General features: G+C 44.0%; 1 protein-coding gene across 4 annotated transcripts in view; it reads left to right on the top strand.

The window, feature by feature from the left end:
* RNF41 (ring finger protein 41) overlaps window positions 1-19729 on the top strand; it is a 50942-nt gene that overhangs the window by 3051 nt on the left and 28162 nt on the right. For all 4 annotated transcript variants that reach the window (XM_030196771.1, XM_030196770.1, XM_030196768.1 and 1 more), the window contains exon 2: window positions 10723-10834. In XM_030196771.1, the coding sequence (XP_030052631.1) occupies window positions 10745-10834 (90 nt within the window). In that variant the 5' untranslated portion in view covers window positions 10723-10744. The remainder of the gene's footprint in view (window positions 1-10722; window positions 10835-19729) is intronic.

Genomic DNA, 19729 nt, shown 5'->3' with positions numbered 1-19729 from the left:
CAGTGCAGGAATATAGTGCTGTGTATGGCAGAGGGAAAGGAAAGGCTTTAGTTGAGAGGCAAAGCAGCCCCATGTATATTGTGCATTGATGAAATAGCCTCTGCAATTATTAATTCTTCACTTTTAATGTTTGGCATCAACCATCTCTAGATCTGTAAACAGGACCTCATATAAGACAATTTAGAACAGATTGCCTCAGCTTGCATACCTGTGTCTGAGTGACAGTTTGTGGTCCACAGCACACTTTCTGCTTCTGCTGCTCCTGTTTTTTTCATTTTGTGTGCTTTCATGGAATTTTGATAAGTTCCTCCAAGCAGTATTCCATGAGTTGGATGTTATATTGCACATTGTCCTTGGAGATATCTTGGAAGTACCATAACAATCATCCCGAGAGAGAACTGAAGGCTTTGATAGTGTCGTCTGAAAAACTAGGGTAGATGAAGGCCCAGTCAACATAGTGAAGCCATTGGTTTTAAGATGAGCTGCTCTCATGAAACTGGTGTGCCTTTTTCAGCCACGTTTCTTGGGCTCTATGGCCAGCACTTCTCTAAGGAGGCCTGTGAGGTGCTGCAGAAGCACCCTAAGCTTTCATGGGAGACTGTTCTGTTGTTGAAATTAATTCATAGAACAGACCAGAGGGAAATACAAACCAAACATACAATGTATTGGGTCACAGGTGGAACAGTGAGACAAAGCCAATGATCAGAGGAAGTAGATTTTATTAGACCTGCGATAACCCATGTTTCGGCAAATGCCTTCATCAGGTGTCAATGTCATTACAGCAATACTAAGCTTCCTGTTTTGACTTCACAGTGATAGTATTATAGTATCAGAGATAAGCAAATTCATGCACCCTTTGCTTGAACAAACATGACAGCAAGTGAGTTTACCTGTGAGTTTACTGATCAAAACAGGAAGCTTAGCATTTCTGTAACAACGTTCTGACCCTTGATGAAAACATTTGCCAAAACACAAGCCATGTTGGATCCAATAAAATAGCTATCTCTGATCCTTTGTGTCGTTCCATCTGCGGCTCGCTATACTGTTCCATGAAATTAATTCATAAGCAAGAAAAGAGCTGGGTATGAGTTTAGTCAGGGAATAAACAGTCAGGAAGAGTAGAAATACAGAGCCAGGGCCAAGACAGAAGTGTGTTCTTGTTTTATAAATGTATCATAACAGCAGAATTGTGAAAAGTGCAGCTGTTCCAGGTTAAAATTGGTATTCGAGCTGCCCCTGTGGCTCACGGGACAGTGTCATTCACTTTGGTGATATGGGAGTACAGAGCTTGCAGCTGCACCCCCCCCCCCCCCAATCCTTTTGAGACTAGAAGTGCTTATAACACATCAGAGAAGGCATGGGAAGGAATGGTAGACTGTGCTTCTGCTCTTGTGATGACACCTACTGCCTAATGATCAGTGCTGATGGGGCACTTTTTACAGATGATCTTTGCCCATTGGGCCAGAAGGTGTCGCTCACATATGTTATCTGTGGATGGAGGCGCAAAGTTAGGAGGCAAAAAAAGGCCTTCTCAGTTTCAGGTGGCTCATATGACTTTTTTTTTTTCTAAAAGGGAAATTTGAAGTTACCATTGTATGGAAAGAATATTGGTAATGGACCTGTGGTTTTGCTGCATTTAAGCTTCCTCTGCTTTATTAATGCCTATTAGGAGCAAATAAGCCCTTTGCAGTCAGTCTCTTATTACAAAGAAAGTTTGTGTAGTAGTTTAGTGATGCTTCAGGGAAGATAATTTTCCCTCTGCTGCTCTGGCTCCAGAAATATTTTTGTAAACAGCCACGAAGAAAGCATTCTTTTTGCAAAAGCTTTGGGTAAAAGGAATTATTTTGAGTAAATCCAGAGGTTGTCCAGGTCTCTTTTGATGTCTAGCCTTTTCAACAGCTGCTGTGCTAGTTGTGGATTAGAGCCTTCGGTCCTTTTTCATGCTGGGAGCTGAACTTCTGTGTGGCTATGGTATCCGTATAAGCTTGGGATGAATAGCTGCTGTCAGAGTAGCAGTGCTGTCTCTGTACCTGGTGCCTGGATATTAGGGGCAGGGTGTGTAACATTTGGGGGTACCTGCAAGTGGGACAGAGGCTGAAAGTAGAACTTTTCCAAAACAGCTTATAACTGATTAATTTTGATTCTCATGTTGCTAGCGTGCCTAGCACTAATATCTGGAGGCAGACACTGACAAATTGACAAATGAGGCTGTATATATTGCAGCACAAAAGCACTCTGCTTTAAAAATAAACCTGGTGTATCTGCTTCTTAGAGGGTTTTAGATTTAGCTCAAGTCTTTCTCGGAATTCAAGATGTTGTATTTGAGAACAGTAGGTATTTTTTTCCCTCTGAGGCAATGGTTAAGTGACTTACCCAATGTCACAAGGAGTGTTGGTAGGATTCAACTTGGCTTCCCTAGTTCAGTCTGCTGTTCTAACCACTAAGCTATCTCTTCCCCAGGTGACAGTAGTCCTATGAGTAACTCTGGAGCTTGTGGCCAGTAGATACCTTTTGTAAAAGAACTAACCGCCGTTGGACTAGTTCTCTCCAATCCATGTTAAGCAGCAGCCATACAAACTGATGTGGCCTGACATTTTTACTATGAGAGCATATCTACTGTATTGCTATGTGCAGTGGTGTGCTGGTAAATTTTTAACAGGCTCTTTCCCCGGTCCACCTCTGTGCCCCCCTCCCAAATTGCAGAGCTGGCTATACCTGGGGAGAGAGCCTGGGGGGGGGGGCAATGCATTTCTCCAGGGGAAAAATGTTTTAAATGCTCCCAGGTTCCAATCTAATTCATGTTTAATATGGGATAAAATGCCATAAATAAGTAAATGGAAACTCTGAACGTTGAGCACCTGATTCCCATAACATGTCTGTTTTAGAAGCCCTTTACCAGGAGAAAAACAAAATCTGTGCACCAATAACAGGGTTAGGTGTCCCTATAACCATCCCCTGCAAATGACACACTGATTACGATTTATTACAAATTACCACTCTACCTATGAAAAGTATTCCCTTATTGTACTTCCTCTGTGTACATCCCTATGCACAAGCCGGCGGCATTTTAAAAAATGTAACTTTTTTTTTTTTTTAACAGTATCCTCACTACCCCTATTGCAGACCCTCCTCCCTGCTGCCCCAAGCTGAAGGATCCTACTCCCAGTGTTAAACCTGAAGGCAGTGTCCCTGATGGTCTAGTGGATTCTTTGGGGCAGGAAAGATCCCTAGTCTTTCCTGCCCGCTGCCGGCGCTGACCCTCCTCCTGCTGCATCTTCTTAAAAAAATTTTTTTTATTTTATTTGTTACATTTGTACCCCGCGCTTTCCCACTCATGGCAGGCTCAATGCGGCTTACATATTGTATACAGGTACTTATTTGTACCTGGAGCAATGGGAGGGTTAAGTGACTTGAGTTAGTAAGACTCTGAGACTGGAGTTGCTGTGTGCTCTGGGCGGCAATACATTCACCGGGTTGGGGAGGGGGGAATCACCATGACTCAAGTGGAGCCCCCAAGTCAGTCTGCCATCCTTGCCGATGAACTAATTTCCTCCTCAGTATATGTTTTTAACAGTACTTTCTTTTATGTATACTATAATGTATTCATAAACTCTTCAAAAGGAATGAGAATTATGTAGCCTTCCCCAGACCTGGATTTTATTAGCATATTTAGAGGTTCTTGTACAAAGCGGCGTTACTGATCAGCAGTGAGCTGAATATGAAGAAGGCCTTTCAGTTCCCATGGACTTCTTCACATTCATACTGGGTCAGACCAACGGTCCATCTAGCCCAGTATCCTGCTTTCAGCAGTGGCCAATCCAGGTCACAAGTATCTGGCAGAAACCCAACTAGTAGCACTATTCCATGTTACTAGTCCTATGGCAAGAAGTGACTTCCCCCTGTCCATCTCGATAACATATGGACTTTCCTCCAGGAACTTGTCCAAACCTTTTTTTTAAACACAGAAATCTCCTTCCTCTTTTTTTTTTTCCCTCTCCTCCATTCATATGCATCTCCTTCTTCTCTTCTCTTCCCTTTCATCCATCCATGTCCAGCTTTTTTCCTCTTCCCCCGATCCATGTCAGCAGTTCTCCTCTCTCCTCCGCTCCATCCATGTTCATCTCACTTTCTCTCTCTTCCCTCTTCCATCCATATCTGGCATTTCAACTCTCTCCCCTCCTCTCCATCCATGTGCATCTCCTTCCTTTGTCTGCCCTCCCCTCCATCCATGTCCAGAATTTCTCCTCTTCCCTAAATCCATGTGCATCCCCTCCCCACCACTCATGTCCTGTCTTCCCTCCCCTCCGTCCATATGCAGCATGTCTCCTCTCTCCCTTCCCCTCCATCTGTGTGCATCTCCTTCCTCTGTCTTTCCATATCTCCAACATTTCTCCTCTCTTCCCTTCCCTCCCCTCAATCCATGTGTATCTCCTTCCTGTCTTCCCTCCCCTCCATCCATCCATGTCCAGCTGCTCTCCTCTCTGCCCTCCCCTTCCTGTCCAACGATTCTCCTCTGCCCTCCCCTCCATGTCCAACGATTCTCCTCTGCCCCTCTTCTCCCCTCCCATCCATGCGCAGTGACTCGCCCCAGCCTCCACCTGCCCCCCGAGACGAATTCCAGTTCCAAACCCCAGCGCCGGCTCACCTGCCCGCCCTCAGCTCCTTGATAGCCTTCTTTTCCTTCCTGGCGCCACCCTGCCTTTAAATATTTTATTTTAGCTCAAGTTGCGCGTTGGCACTGAAAGCTGCAGGCTTGCCTCCAGTCTTCCATTTCTTCTGTGTCCTGCCCTCGCAGAAACAGGAAGTACATCAGAATGAAGAAGGCTGGATAGTGAGAGGGAAGGGAAGACTGGAGGCGGGCCTGCTGCTTTCAGTGCCACCATGCAACTTGAGCTAGAATGTGCAATAATGTTTAATATTATACTGCCTTATCTATTAAAATAGGTGAAGACAATTTCTACTTTTAGAACATGTAAGGGAAAAAGGAAAGCCAATTTCTGATAGGACAAACAGCCAATCTGAGAGCCAAACACTCTAAACATAGCAAATGCACAAGAAAACAAAACAAAAAAAACACTTCCAAATGCAAGGGCACAGAAATGTTTTTATTAGAGCTTTGAATTTTTTTGTATGATAGCTTTTCATAGAAAGTTGCTGGGAGATAATTCCATAGCTTAGGTTCAAGAAAGTAAGAAACAGAACATCTAGTGGATTCTAAATATGCTAATTTTGGTGAGGGTAAAACCAAACAATGGGAATCTATAGATTGAAGAGCTCTAGATGGTGTATATGGGTTAGTATAGGAAGCTAGAAACAAAAGCTGACCTGTATGATACTCTATAATCCAAGCAAAGATTGTATTAATGTTCAGAGCAATCGATAAGGGATTGTAGAAGTTAAGCTTTCTGGCATCATGCTTTATCAAGTCTACATGCTTTGTGCTATCCAATAAAACCTCTGTTTTTTCTTAGGCTGCTGTTGGGGTACATAGGCCAACCATTCATTAGCCATGAGTTTGACGTACCTGGTTTAAGTAGTAGAGAATTTTATTTTTGTGGCATTTATACCCCGCTCTTTCCCGCTCGATAGCAGGTTCAGTGCGGCTTACATGTATGGTACAAAGTATAACAGAGATAATACAAAGTATCGCATAGATGACAGTTACATAGAGTAGGACAAAAGTAATAGGTGTGGGGAGAGAATTGGAGTGTGGGTGATGCTAGTGGTGTGACTTAGGATCGGGGTTTAGGATTGGTCATCAGGGCACAAGGCTTGGCTGTGTGTCAGGAGGCAGTAGGTTATATTGTTAAAGCTTAGTAAAGGAATAGGTTGGAGGAGTGGTATTTATAGGTGACATAGTAAAACTTAATTTACAAGAGGTTGTGTGATAATGGGGGAGAAGGCCATGTATATTTTTGTGTTGGCTCCAAAGTATTTGGTCATCCTCGTTTTAGATTTTATCCTCTTTGTGTGGTGGTTCTTGGTGTAGTTCTGAAATTATTTACTTTACAGCTCAGTGGGGGGGGGGGCACTCGAAATTAAGATAATCAAATACTTTTGAACTGGTGTGAACGGATTTAGATAGATAGTGGCTTTCTCATCCATTCTCAGACACATGACAGATAATCTGCAACTTCCTGACATATAGAGCCAGCCTTATGCCACACAGATTCTGCAACTTTAAACCAATGCTGTCTTGTCTTCACTGAGCTGATGGAGCACAGCTCTCGAGCCAGTCAGTTTGGACTGACTTGGTCCAATAATAAGATAATGTATACAACAGGGCTTCCCAAATCTGTCCCAGTAACCCCATAAAGAAGAATTTGCTAGAACGCTTGTATAAGTTGCCTAAACCTGTAGTATGTTATGAACTCGAGAAGGAAGTTCTTTGGCATAATGCAAGTACTACAGGGAGTTCTCAGTTGAGATGGATCATACTTAACGTACCCTGGTTTAGTATTGAGGTTCATTACTGTCATGGTATGTGCAAAAGTTACCCGTTTGGAGAGATTGCCCCTGATAGTAACCTAACAACTTGACACCATTGCCAGTTTTCAGCATAGCCACAAAGAATATCCCCAAATCCTGACAGGCTATGTGGTCACCAGTACGTTTGGGAAGCCGTATAATTTGCCACTGGTTTCTGGATTGTTTCCACATATTCAAGGGCACCTACACAATAACAGCAATGCTTGGCTTTAAAAAAAAAAAAAAAGAGTCCGATTTGGAGCTGAGACTTCCCACGTATATACCAGTAATTCAGGAGAAATGCAGAAGCAGCCAGTAATCAGAATGACCTCCAAAACAGTTTCATGGTACATTGCCAAGAGCAGTTTCAGAGAAAAACTTGGGCTGCTGGCATCTGGGTTCCAGTACTGAGATGTGCTTGGGCAAGGTTAGGAGTTTAGGCAGGTACGCCTTTCATGTTAACCTCCTTCATACCATAGCCAGTATTATCTAATACATCAATCAGATGAACTTGTCTTTGGCTTCACCTAATTAAATTAATGAAGGGGTGTGATTTTTTTTTTCTTAGAAAAATTTTGTATATTTTTGGTTGTCATAAAGATCCAATATATAGAGATGTATCTTCATTGTTGTGGTTTTAACAGTGAATGGGCAATGTCTAATGTTAAATAGATGCAGCCAAGTCCATTCTCTAATCTAAGAGATGGAGTTAAACAGGCTGCTCACTGAACATTTTCATGTTCCACTTTGCTGGTAGGAGAGCACCTGGTTCCTCTGCAGAAGAATGCTCACTGGCTTAAGGTGCATTTCTTTTCCTTTTATAGAGGTAAAACTGTTTATTGTAGACGTGAAACCTGATAGGCCCCTTATTGTGGTGGAATCTGCATCATTTGGCACTAAACTGGACAGGTGTTCTAGTTTTCATACTGCCCATGGCGCAGGGTTGCAGGAAAACAACCTTAGCATGTTTGCATACCAAGCCTTATACAGGGATGTCATTTTTTTTAATTTTTCTTATATACCACACATGTAAGCCCAAAAGCCTTTGAAGTGGTGTACATTCGGGTACAGTAGGTGTTTTTCTGTCCCTAGAAGGCTCACAATCTGAGTTTTTACCTGACACAATGGAGGATTATGTGATCTGCACAAGATCACAAGAAGCAGTATTGGGATTTCAACCAATTAGGACACTGGACACATCTTGTTATAGGCCAAAACATTTTTTTTTATTGGGGGGGATGAAGGAGTTTGTTTTACCTTTTCCTTTCTGGACCTTTCAGCTTTCTGCTCATTCAGAACCAGATGTTGTAGGGTTCTAGCACTACAGCTCACTTATGACTACCAGGAGTGAAATTTTATTTTCCCATTTTAACCCCTCATCTGGTTAACCTAGTAATTGGTGACAGTCCTCTAGGCCTGAGGCTAGAGGCACCGGGTCCTTCTGAGTCTTAATTCTGGGTGCTGGCATTTAATGACTTGGAGACTTCAATCTCCCCTCCCTCAGGGTTTATCTGCATGACCGCCTAGGAACTAAACTTGGGTCTCCAACATGACAGCAAGCAGCAGTATTGCCTTGGGTCACCAAACCAATACTTCTTACATTACTTATTTCCAGGTGGTTACTGGAAGATTAATTATTTTTCAAAATTTTAAAAAGTTCAGTAGAGGAGTGTGGTAGCCGTGTTAGTCCACTCTTAAGGTTATCAATAGAAATCAAACAGAATAAAACATGGAAAAGAAAATAAGATGATACCTTTTTTATTGGACATAACTTAATACATTTCTTGATTAGCTTTCGAAGGTTGCTCTTCGTCAGATCGGAAATAAGCAAATGTGCTAGCTGACAGTGTATATAAGTGAAAACATTCAAGCATTACTATGACAGTCTGACAGGGTGAGAGGATGGGGGTGGGTCGGAGGTATGCATGGGGACATGAAAGCATATCATTGATATTCTAACAGGATGGGTGTGGATAGGTGAGGGATGGGGTGATCAACAGAGACATACAGCTTTATGGTTTATAATGGGTTAGGAAACCCAGATCCTTGTTAAGTCCTTTCTGTTGGGTGTTAAAATATTCAATCATTCTGACTTCAAAGGTCTTACGTTCTTGTATGGTTTTAAAGTTACCTTTCAGTATTCTCACTGTGAAATCACTGGTACAGTGTCCTGGTTCTGTGAAGTGCTGTCCCACTGGGGTGGGGGCCCTACTGGCTGTATTGTTCATGTGATGTCTATGTAAACTGAATCTTGTCTTAAGCATCTGGCCTGTTTCTCCAATATAGCATCCTTCATTACATTTTTTACACTGAATGATATATACCACATTGGAAGATGAGCAAGTGAAAGATCCCTTTATGTTGAATATCTTTCCTTTGTGGATAACTGTGGGGTCCTGTGAAATATTTTGGCATAGTTTGCAACTGGATAAATTACAGGGACGTGTGCCCTTCTGTTCCTTTTCAGTCTATGATGGAAGTTTACTTCTGATTAGCTTGTGTTTTAAGTTGGGTGGCTGTCGGAAGGCCAGTACTGGTGGGGATGGGAATATCTCTTTCAGTAGTTCATCCTCCTGGAGTATAGGTTGTAGATCTCTATGATTTTCCTCAGTTTTTCCAGCTCTGGATTGTATGTCTTTACAAGGGGGATTCTGTCTGTGGATTTTTTCTCCTTGTACTGTAGCAGATTCTCCCTGGGTGTTTTGAGGGAGGAGGCAATATTCTTGGAGATTATTTTGGGGTTGTAGCCTTTCTGTTTGAAGGATGCAGTCAGGCTTTTAAGGTGTCTGTCTCTGTCCCCTGGGTCAGAGCAGATACGGTGGTATCTTGTGGCTTGGCTGTAAATGATGGATCTTTTTGTATGTGAAGGATGGAAGCTGGAGTTGTGGAGGTAGCTGCATCTGTCTGTGGGTTTCTTGTATATAGATGTTTGTATACAGCCATCACTGATTGAGACTGTGGTGTCCAGAAAATTGACTTTTTCTGGGGAGTAGTCAATTTTGAATCTGATTGTAGGATGGTATGTATTGAAGGCAGAATAAAATTGTTTCAGAATTTCTTCACCCTCCGTCCAAATCATAAAAATGTCATCGATGTACTGGTAGTATTTTAGAGGTTTGGTCTGGTGTGTATTCAGAAATGTCTCTTCCAGCTCAGCCATAAAAAGGTTGGCATATTGGGGTGCTGTCCTGGTGCCCATCGCAGTGCCCATTATTTGCAGATATCATTGTTAAAGCGGAAGTAGTTGTGAGTTAAAATGAATTTGATTAATTTTGTAATAGTTTCTGGTGAGTATTGATGGTCCAGTGTGGATTTTTTTAGGAGTCTTCCACATGCAGCTATGCCATCCGCATGTGGAATGTTGCTGTATAGTGATTCTACATCCATCGTGACCAGAAGGGTGTTAGGTGGTAGTTGCTTGATATTTTTCAGTTTATTCAGAAAGTCTGTGGTGTCTTGTATGAAGCTGTTAGTTTTGTGTACGAGAGGTTTCAGAATTCCCTCTATGAATCCAGATATTTCTTCCGTGTGTGTGCCAATACCTGATATGATTGGTCTGCCAGGGTTTCCCGGTTTGTGGATCTTGGGTAGAATGTGCCCACAGCAGGCTGGTTTGGTATGAGTTTCTTCAGGTGAGGTTGCGCTTGTGTAGGAAATGTTTTGATAAGGTCTTTCAGCTGTTTTGTGTAATCCTGTGTGAAATCCTATTGCTGTGTAATCTTTCTACTTCAAGATCCTTTTGAGTGACCCTTCCCAAAGCTGGCTCCTGGGCTTCGAGTGAAGGATCTGTGTGTCAAGTAGCTGTTCTAGAATACAAAAATTGCATCTGGGATACTGTGAAGGGGTCAAGCTGACCTGTGCTTTTACAAGGCAAAATCCTGTTCAGTTCTCTGGAGCAGAAATTAGATTTGATGTTTTTTTTTTTTTTTTTCCTTTATCTAATCAGGAGATGGGGAGGATACAAACTTCCATGAAAGGGTTAGAGCAGTATTACAACCTGAAATATGAGAAGTGTTCTTTTTTTTTTTTTTTTTTTTTTTTTTTCCGCACCACACCCCAGCTTTTTTGTTTTGCAAGTGATTGAAACAGGTCTATAAGCTGTGGGGAATTGGAATGCAATGTTCACTTATCTTTGGAATTGCTAACAATTTGCCTGTAGAGAAGTTTTACAAGTGTCTCGGTGAGTTTTTGGTCAGGAGCAGCAGAGCAAGGTGTCCAGTTATTTGCCTCTCATACTTCTATTTGCGCTGACAGGTTCCGTTGCTGGTGATGAGCAATGGGGTATGATGTAACTCGCTTTCAGGGTGATGTGGATGAAGATCTCATTTGCCCCATTTGCAGTGGGGTTCTGGAGGAGCCTGTGCAGGTAAGCTACTTTTTGTATATTTTCTATTGTTTTTTGAGTGTAATGGATTTTATGTTTAACTTTTCCTGCAAAACACTGGAAATTTGATCTTCTCAACAGGTAAAGGGTAGGTGGTAGCAGCAGTACAAGCTCTACCTACCCATCTTATGCCTTTCCCCCACTATCTGAGATTAGGTGACAATCATGGTGGTGCTTTTAGTAGGATCTGTAAGTATCCATTGGTTGTAGTGCCCGCATATGACTTGTAGGAGAGATGGCCTATGTTGGATTTTGAGGTGATGGATCCAGAATTTGCATTCTGCTTATGTAACCAAGCAGTAGTACTGTCTGCATTACTTATAATAATTCTCTGGCTGTTGCTGGGCTCCGGTGCTGCTTCTGCCTGATTTCTTACAACTCCTTTCGTTTTTTGTTTTGTTTTTTTTTTAGTTTGGAAACTAATAACTGCTAAAGAAGTCTCCATTTTGTATGGATGCTTTTAGGTAATTTGCTGTTTAGCTTACAGAAATGAGTAAAGCATATTTGGCCTTTTATAAGAGGGCCATCAAAAAAAGCAATCCGGGTCAGTTAGATGGTAAGCCTGATTGCTGGGCAAAATAGTGGAAACTATTATAAAATTGCTGAGCGCAGACAAACATGGTTTAATGGCACAATCAGCATGGATTCAGCCAAGGGAAGTCTTGCCTCACCAGTGCTTCATTTTTTTTGAATGCGTGGATGAACATGTGGCTAAAGGTGAGACCATCTGATTATAGTATATCTCTAGATTTTCAGAAAGCATTTCAGTCCCTCAAACTCCTGAGAAAATTTAGTCATGGGATAGGAAGCAATGTTCTGTTGTGGATTAGGAATTGGTTGATAGAAAACAGGGTGTATAGGTTTAAATGGCCAATTCTGTCAGTGGAGGAGGATGAACTGTGGAGTGCCCCAAGGATCTGGACTGGTGTTATTTAACACTTACTAATGAAATGGGAATGACGAGTGAGGTGATTTAAATTTGCAAATGGCACTACTATTTAGAATTGTTAAAACGCATGTGAATTGAGAAAAATTATAGGAAAACCTTAGGAAGTTGGAAGACAGGGCATCCAAATGACAGATGAAATTTAATCTGGACGAAGCAAAGTGATGCACATTGGGAAAAATAATTCAAATCATAGTTACTTGTTAAGGTCCACGTTTAGGAGTCAGCACCCAAGAAAAAGATCTAGGTGTCATCCTAGACAATATGCTGAAATCTTCTGTCCAGTGTTTGGTGGCAGCCAAAAAAGCAAACAATGCTAGGAATTGTTAGAAAAGGATAGAAAGTAAGACAATATTATAGTGCCTCTATCGCTTCATGGTTCTACAACACCTTGAGTATTGTATTTAATTCTGGTCGCTGTGGCTTAAAAGATGTAGTAGAATTAGAAAATTGTTTTAAAAAAGTTGACTAAAATGGTTAAGGGTATGGAGCTCCTCTCATATTAGGAAAGGATTGAGAGGTTAGGACTCTTCAGCTTGGAAAAGAGACAACTGAGGGGGGGGATATGATAGAGGTCTACAAAATACCTAGTGGTGTAGAATGGGTGAATGTAAATTTTTACTCTTTTTGTACTTTAAAAAAAAAAAAGACTAGGGGGATACAGTTACTACTTTTACAACAAACAGCAGGAAATACTTTTTTCTCTAAAATAGTTAAGCTCTGGAAATCATTGCCACAGGATGTGGTATCAGCAGTTGTGTTTAAAAAAGGTTTGGACAAGCTCTTTGAGGAAAAGTCCAGAGTCTGATATTGAGAGAGACATGGGGAAAACCAGTGCTTGTCCCAGGGATCAGTAGCATGAACCTTGCTACTATTTGGGGTTTTGTCAGGTACTTGTAACCTGAATTGTCTAATGCTGGAAGTAGGATGTTGGACTAGATGGATCATTTGGTCTGCCTTTTTTTTTTTTTTTTTCTTAGGGTCTAAAAATCCAATACAAACATGGATCTTTTTGCAACTGTTACATGTTTGGCCACTGCACAGGTGTATGGACTCCTTTGTATTGGTCCAGGGATCACCTACCCTCCCCCAAGACCAGTGTAAAGAGAAAGTGAACATTGAAGATCGAGGAATTCTTAATCCTGGGAGGGTGGAGAGGGAGAGAACATGGGCCCAGGAAAAGAGATTTTGAGTGATTGCTCTTCAGATTGTCTTTGTGATGGTCGTCTTGTAATGTGTGTAGCTTTGTGTACTGTCTCACTGTTCAGCTTTCCCCTTTCTTATATTGTTGTCCTGCTGCATATGCTTATCAGCAACTAAACTAGCTCACATACTGTAGCATAAGTGTGTGGTTGTGTTTTGCTGATTAGTTTCCATGTTCTGCTTTGGGTTTCTAGCTGAATCAAAACTGGCCTCCACTGTGCTAGCACAATGAGAATGCTTTCACAACTACTAAGAACAAGGATTCCCTACATAACCTGCTGTCCAGCCTTTGAAGCAGCAGCCCTTAAGGCTTCTCAAACTGTGAAGCTCTCTGAAACCTAGTACATGTGTGCCCTGAGTCCAGCAATTGGGTTACATTGTTGTGTGATGGTTGGCCTTGGGAACAAAGTTCTGGCTTGGGACTTCAACCAGATCCTCTGCATAGCAATGCACAGAACATATTGCTAAAAAAATGATTTAGTACTGTACATATTATACTGATGTTTGACATAACAATTAGTGGTTGCTAGATAGAAATATGGTAATTGATGGTATATTTATGTAATATACATGGTTTAGAACCCTTCCTCTGTAGTAAGAGCTTAATTCAGTAAGTTGCTGAAGACATATTTGAACATGCATGGGATTGATTTTGTCTGTTTTTGAATGCTGTATTCTCTAATCCCTGTTGTCTTTTTTTTGTTTTTATTGTAACATAGTAGATGACAGCAGAAAAAGACCTGCACGGTCCATCCAGTCTGCCCAACAAGATAACTCATGTGCCACATTTTGTGTATACCTTACCTTGATTTGTACCTGACTTTTTCAGGTCACAGACCGTATAAGTCTGCCCAGCACTATCCCCGCCCCACAACCACCAGCGCCGCCTCCCACCACCGGCTCTGGCACACATCCCTGTTGCATTTAGACGTCTGCCCTTAATGGATGGTGTAATTAAAGGCACCTGTTAGGCGCGCTGATACTGGGTTACACTAGTATTCTGTAATGGAACCGAGATGCTTTGTTTCACCCTCAGGCAGCTCTGTTAAGAGACCACTATTGTTAAGCATCAAAAACTCACTTATTTTAATGATAATTATAAATATTTGTTTTACAGATGATATCATGTATGTCTATACATGTTTTTTTAGAACTCTTAAAGGATTGTTTTATATATGTTGAATCTCTTTTTTATATAATTGCCTTTTATTAGTTGAATCATGCTTATGACATTGTTAATATGTATGGTTATACATGTTTTTATACTTGTGTTTTGTTTGTTTTTAATAGTTTATACCCCTGACGCAGCCTGAGGGCGAAACGTGGCCACGTCGGGTATTGTTCCAATAAATACATTTGATTCCACTGCTTTGTTGTTTTTCATCTACTGTTTTGTAAGCAGTTGTGTGCCTTTTTGTTTTTTTTTGCAAAATACTAGTGTGACAGGTGAAATGTGCTTCTATTTCACCTGTGAACCATACATGAGCCATGGAGCTGGTGCAAATTCAACATTCATAAGTTTGTGTCCTGCCCACTTTTTGCCCAAATTCCACCCATGTCAACATCCACTTGCAAAGCATGTGCCATCAAATATTCAGTATAGAATAGCAAGTGGCTGGAATACGGTCATATTACACATGTCCACATGCACACACAAACGACTAGAATGTTCATTTGTGATTCGCCTAGTTGTAGTTGGACTAAAAACTTTTTTAAATTATTGTTGCAAAATACATTTTTTTATCCATTTAGACCTGTCCAGACAAGTGGGTTGTGTCCCCCCCCCCCCCCCCCCAAGCCAGCAGATGAATTCAGAGAACACTTTTTGACACCATCACCAATATAAGGATCATTGCATACCTGAATCCTGCCAGTATTCTCTGCCTTCAGCAGATGACTGTATTCTGGATTGGTATAACTAGAGTGCTTTTGGGCTTGGCTCCCCAGGACTCGGGTTGTGACAGGAGCCCTTGGAGGGGGGGGAGGGGGCCAAGATGCTGTTCTTGAATGATTGGTCTGTGAACGTTCCCCTTAGTTGAATGGGGTAGTAGCTCCAGTGCTGAGAACTGGTGGGTCCCCACAGGGTCTCTGCACAAGGGAGGGGGGGTCCTGGTTTGGTGAACAGGTGGGTATCCCTCCCCCCCCTTAGTGTGCTTGGCCTGCTCTTCTTTCCTTCCCCCCCCCCCCCTTCCCCACTGGTATAACACAAAGTAAAACCCTAAGTGGGGAGAGGCTGCTCTTCCAGCAGTTGTCAAGTGATCTACTCCAATGTCCAGCACAACTATGTAGGCTAGGGAATTGCTGCTTCTTGCTGCAGTTCCCACTACATTAGTACTATAATGGGGTCCTTTCCTTCACATGTGATTGGGCTAATGAAATGCATATGGTAGTGGCAATGGCAGAGTTGGAAGCATTACCATCAGAAATGCAACAGGAGATTGCAGCTGCACTGGGGGTAGTCTCTTAGCTTGTGAAGGGTTTCCCACGTGTAGGAACTGTGGCCATATTGCCATCTGTTGGTATTTTTTTTTTCATGCTTGTGAACACAAATGAGGAGGTGATACTGCTCTTTCACAAGCCCTTTCTATTAAATTATTGTCCTCTACAGTGTTCTGTGATTCTCTGCTTGTCTGGATTGATGGAATCGCTGGTATTTTGTTGTGTGGTTTATTGTCTTCCCCCCCCCAACACACACGCCATCCTCCTGCAGAGCTTCCTGGGAACCATGGAGCTCTCTGACTTGTTTTCACTTTATTTTGGTCTCTTGTTGCTTATAGGTAACTTATGTTGGATCTCTTTTTTTAATTGAATCAATACAGCAGCAACCAAAATGTACAATATGTAATAGTAAATGGTTCAAAGTTTTCAACGAAAGTCCATGAACCTCAAGCCCCCTCCAATACCAGTAGTCAAAAACTCCAGAACTTCAGGAGATTTTGTGGCTATCTGGTTAAGAACAGACTTCCCCTATTCCAATCCCTACCCTCATCACCCCCTTCCCTAAGGTTGCTAGAATAATCATGTGAGAACTAGACAAAAGCCTAAATCATTAATGACCCTATTCTGTGCACTAGTCGATCACAGAGCTTGGCTCAGCTGTCCCCCAGTTGTGCTTCTTAACATCCACTGGGTGAGGTTTATTCCGATAGGGCTCCTAGGGTTTTTTTTTGGCTTGAGAGCTTGACTCACAAACAGAGAGCCTTTCATTCCAATCTTTTGTTAAGGAAACAGCTGATGCCATTTCATTTCCTTTAAAGGTGGAGGATGAGCCCAGGGCCAAAATGCTCGAGGTCCTGGACTACACATCTCCTAAGGAGGCTGTGAACAACTGTCTCCATGAGGTGCAAAAGGAAGTCCTCGTCAGGAACTGGGCGTCCCCTCTGTCGTTCCCTGTTGTGCCAAGAAGATTGACACCCAGTATCGGATCCACAGTGAACTTGGCTTTAACCCTCATTTGCCTCAAGATTCCTTTGTGGTGGGCACCCTTCAGAAAAATGATTGGCTATTCTTTCTGGACTTTCTGGGAAAGACTTTGAAACTCGAGCAAGACCGTGGAACTATGATTGATTGCTCCGTACTGGTGATGGTAGATATGGTTCCTTCTGCAATTACCCTCTGAACTGTGGAGATTGGAGTGTTTTCTGACCCTCATCACACAGAATGAGGGGTTGCTTTTACATCCTAGCCTTCAGTCTCTGGCTCTTTCAGCTTGGATGTTGAGAGCCTAGAATTTGCTCCCTTGGGTCTTTCGGAGGGTGTGTCCCGGGTTTTGCTGGCTTCCAGGAAAGTTTCCACTGAGGTGCTACCCTTTTAAATGGAGAAGGTTTGCCGTCTGCTGTGAGCAAGGCCCTAGATCCCCTTACTTGCCCCCACACAGACCCAGCTTGAATACCTTCTACACTTGTCAGTCTGGTCTAAAGACCAACTCTGTAAAGGTTCAGCTTAGTGCAATTAGTATCAACATGTAGAAGGTAAGCCTATCTCTGGACAGCCTCTAGTTTGCTTCATGAGAGATTTGATTTTGTCAGAGCCAGCTGATGAAAGCTTCTTTCGAGCTACTAAATTCTCCGAGGACAAGCAGGCTGCTTGTTATCACTGATGGGTTGACGTCCGATGGCAGCCACATGTCCGGAAATCTTCCTAGCAACAAAGTTTGCTAGAGCCCTCATGCACATGAGTGCCCGCACCGCGCATGTGCATCCATCTTCCCGCCCACCGCGCGAACGTGCCCCTCAGTCTTTTTTTTTTTTCCCCCTTGGTCAGGGTGGCTGTTTTTCAGTCGCTCTGCGCCTCAGGAGAGAGCCCTTGCGTTTTTTTGCCGTCTTTTTTTCTAGTTTTGCAAGTTCGCTCGCTTGTGTTCATCTTAGCCGCCCTTCTCTTTAGTTTGCGGTGGTTTTTTTTTTGTTTTTGTTTCATGTGCTGCCCTCTTGGCCACCCGTACCGGGTTTTGTTTTTTCCCCTTCTTTTTGGCACCATCGCGTCTTTTGATTTCGCCGCCGCGATTTTTCCGTTGATGTCATCAAAGATCGCCAGCGGCTTCAAGAAGTGCACTCAGTACAGCCGGGCCATCTGAGTCACTGATCCACACGCTTCGTGTATTCAGTGTCTTGGGGCAAGTCACCGCCCTGACGCTTGTACTTTGTGTTGCGGTCTTAAAAAGCGGACACAAGCGTCGAGATTAGCTCAGTGGGAAGCGCCTGTTCCACGCTTCGCCCGGTCCTTCGACGTCAGCACCGGAGAGTGCTTCGACGTCCGGAGCACAGGCCAGAGACCATCTCACGCTGGTAGCAGTGGGCCATAGAGTGGGTCTCCACCTTCCTTCGAGGACCCCTGTGGTGCAGGCCCATCGGGACCGATCTTCGGACCCGACCTCGAGGAGACGTTTGGATTAAACATCTTCCTCGTCGGTACCGGTAGGTTCCGAGACCATGCATCAGCATCGGTCGCCCTCCCGCCACGGTACCGAGAGCGGGACGCCGAAGGATTCGGCACCCATGAAGCGTCGACGCCGGGAGGACCGCTTACCCTCCATTCAGGAGGTGTCGATGCGCACTTCTCCGGGCCTCAGCAGATTCGGGCTTCGACTTCTGTACAGACTCCCCAGCCTTTCACCGCAGCCACTCTTGACGAGTGCCTCAGCCATTCTTCCAGGGATCCTGGAAAGGCTGCTGTGATCGTCTGTTCCGGTATCAGCGGTGCTTGCGCCTGCGGTACCGTCGATAGATGCAGCAGCTGGCTCCCTATCCTTGGTGAGGCCTTTGGCGTTGGTGCTGCTTGCGGTGCCGGCGTCGGCTGCCACCCAAGTGGCTTCCCCGTCGGTGGAGGGAACTTCATCAGCACGGGAGTGTACTTCGATACCATCATCGAGGACCGTTCCTTGGCGTCGAGACAGGCCCGGCTTCAGACTGCGGTCAGAGAGATCGTGTCTGAGATCGAGGGAGAGGCCTCGTGGGAGGCAGAGGAGGACCCAAGATATTTCTCGGATGAGGAGTCTTGTGGTCTTCCTTCTGATCCTACTCCTTCACCAGAGAGAGAGCTTTCTCCACCCCCCGAGAGTTTCTTTCTCGTTTTTTGTCCGGGAAATGTCTATGGCCATTCCCTTCCCAGTGGTCACTGAGGATGAGCCCAGGGCTGAGATGTTCGAGGTCCTGGACTATCACCACCTAAGGAGTCATCCACTGTTCCCCTACCTAATGTCCTTAAGCAGACATTGATGGCGAACTGGATGAAACCATTAACTAATCCCACCATCCCTAAGAAAGGAGTCCCAGTACTGGATTCACGGGGACCCGGAGTTGATGAAGACCCGGTTGCCTCATGACTCTGGAGTTGTGGATTCCGCTCTCAAGAGAGCCAAGAGTTCTACGGATTACGCCTCGGCGCCCCCGGGGCGGGAGTCTAGAACTCTACTCTTTTGGGAGGAAGGCCTATCATTCCTATATGCTCGTGGCCAAGATCCAATCCTACCAGCTCTACACGAGCATCCATATGTGGAATAATGTGAAGCAACTGACGACTTGGTCAATCAGCTCCCTTCGGAGCAGGCCAAGCCTTTTCAGGAGGTGGTCAGGCAGCTGAAGGCGTGTCGTAAATTCCTGTCCAGGGGTGCTTGACACTTTTGATGTTGCATCTAGGGCCGCTGCTCAAGGTATAGTGATGCGCAGACTCTCATGGCTGCGTGCTTCTGACCTGGAGAATCGTGTCCAGCAGTGGATTGCAGATGCTTCTTGCCGGGGGGATAACATTTTTGGTGAGCGCGTCGAACAGGTGGTAGAACAGCTCCATCAGCGGGACACCGCATTCGACAAACTCTACCACCGGACGCCTTCAGCATCTGCCTCTTCAGGTAGACGTTTTTATGGGGGTCGGAGGAATGCTCCCTATGCTTACAATAAGCGCAGGTACAATCCTCCTTCCCACCAGCCTGCTCAGGCTAAGCCCCAGCGCGCTCATTCTTGTCAACAGCGTGCGCCTCAACAGGCCCCTGCAGCTCCCCAGCAAAAGCAAGGGACGGGCTTTTGACTGGCTCCAGGCGAGCATAGCCTACACAAGTGTCTGTGCCGGACAATCTACCGGTCGGAGGGAGGTTAAAATTTTTTCACCAAAGGTGGCCTCTTGTAACCTCCGATCAGTGGGTTCTCCAAATAGTCCGGCTAGGATACTCCCTCAGTTTGATGTCCAAACCTCCAAATTGTCCACCGGGAGCTCAGTCCTTCAGCTTCCAGCAC

This window comes from Microcaecilia unicolor, chromosome 3 (assembly GCF_901765095.1).
Source record: "Microcaecilia unicolor chromosome 3, aMicUni1.1, whole genome shotgun sequence".
NCBI classification, from domain to species: domain Eukaryota; kingdom Metazoa; phylum Chordata; class Amphibia; order Gymnophiona; family Siphonopidae; genus Microcaecilia; species Microcaecilia unicolor.
Note: the sequence above shows the minus strand (reverse complement) of the source record. Positions and strands in the feature narration are given on the sequence as shown.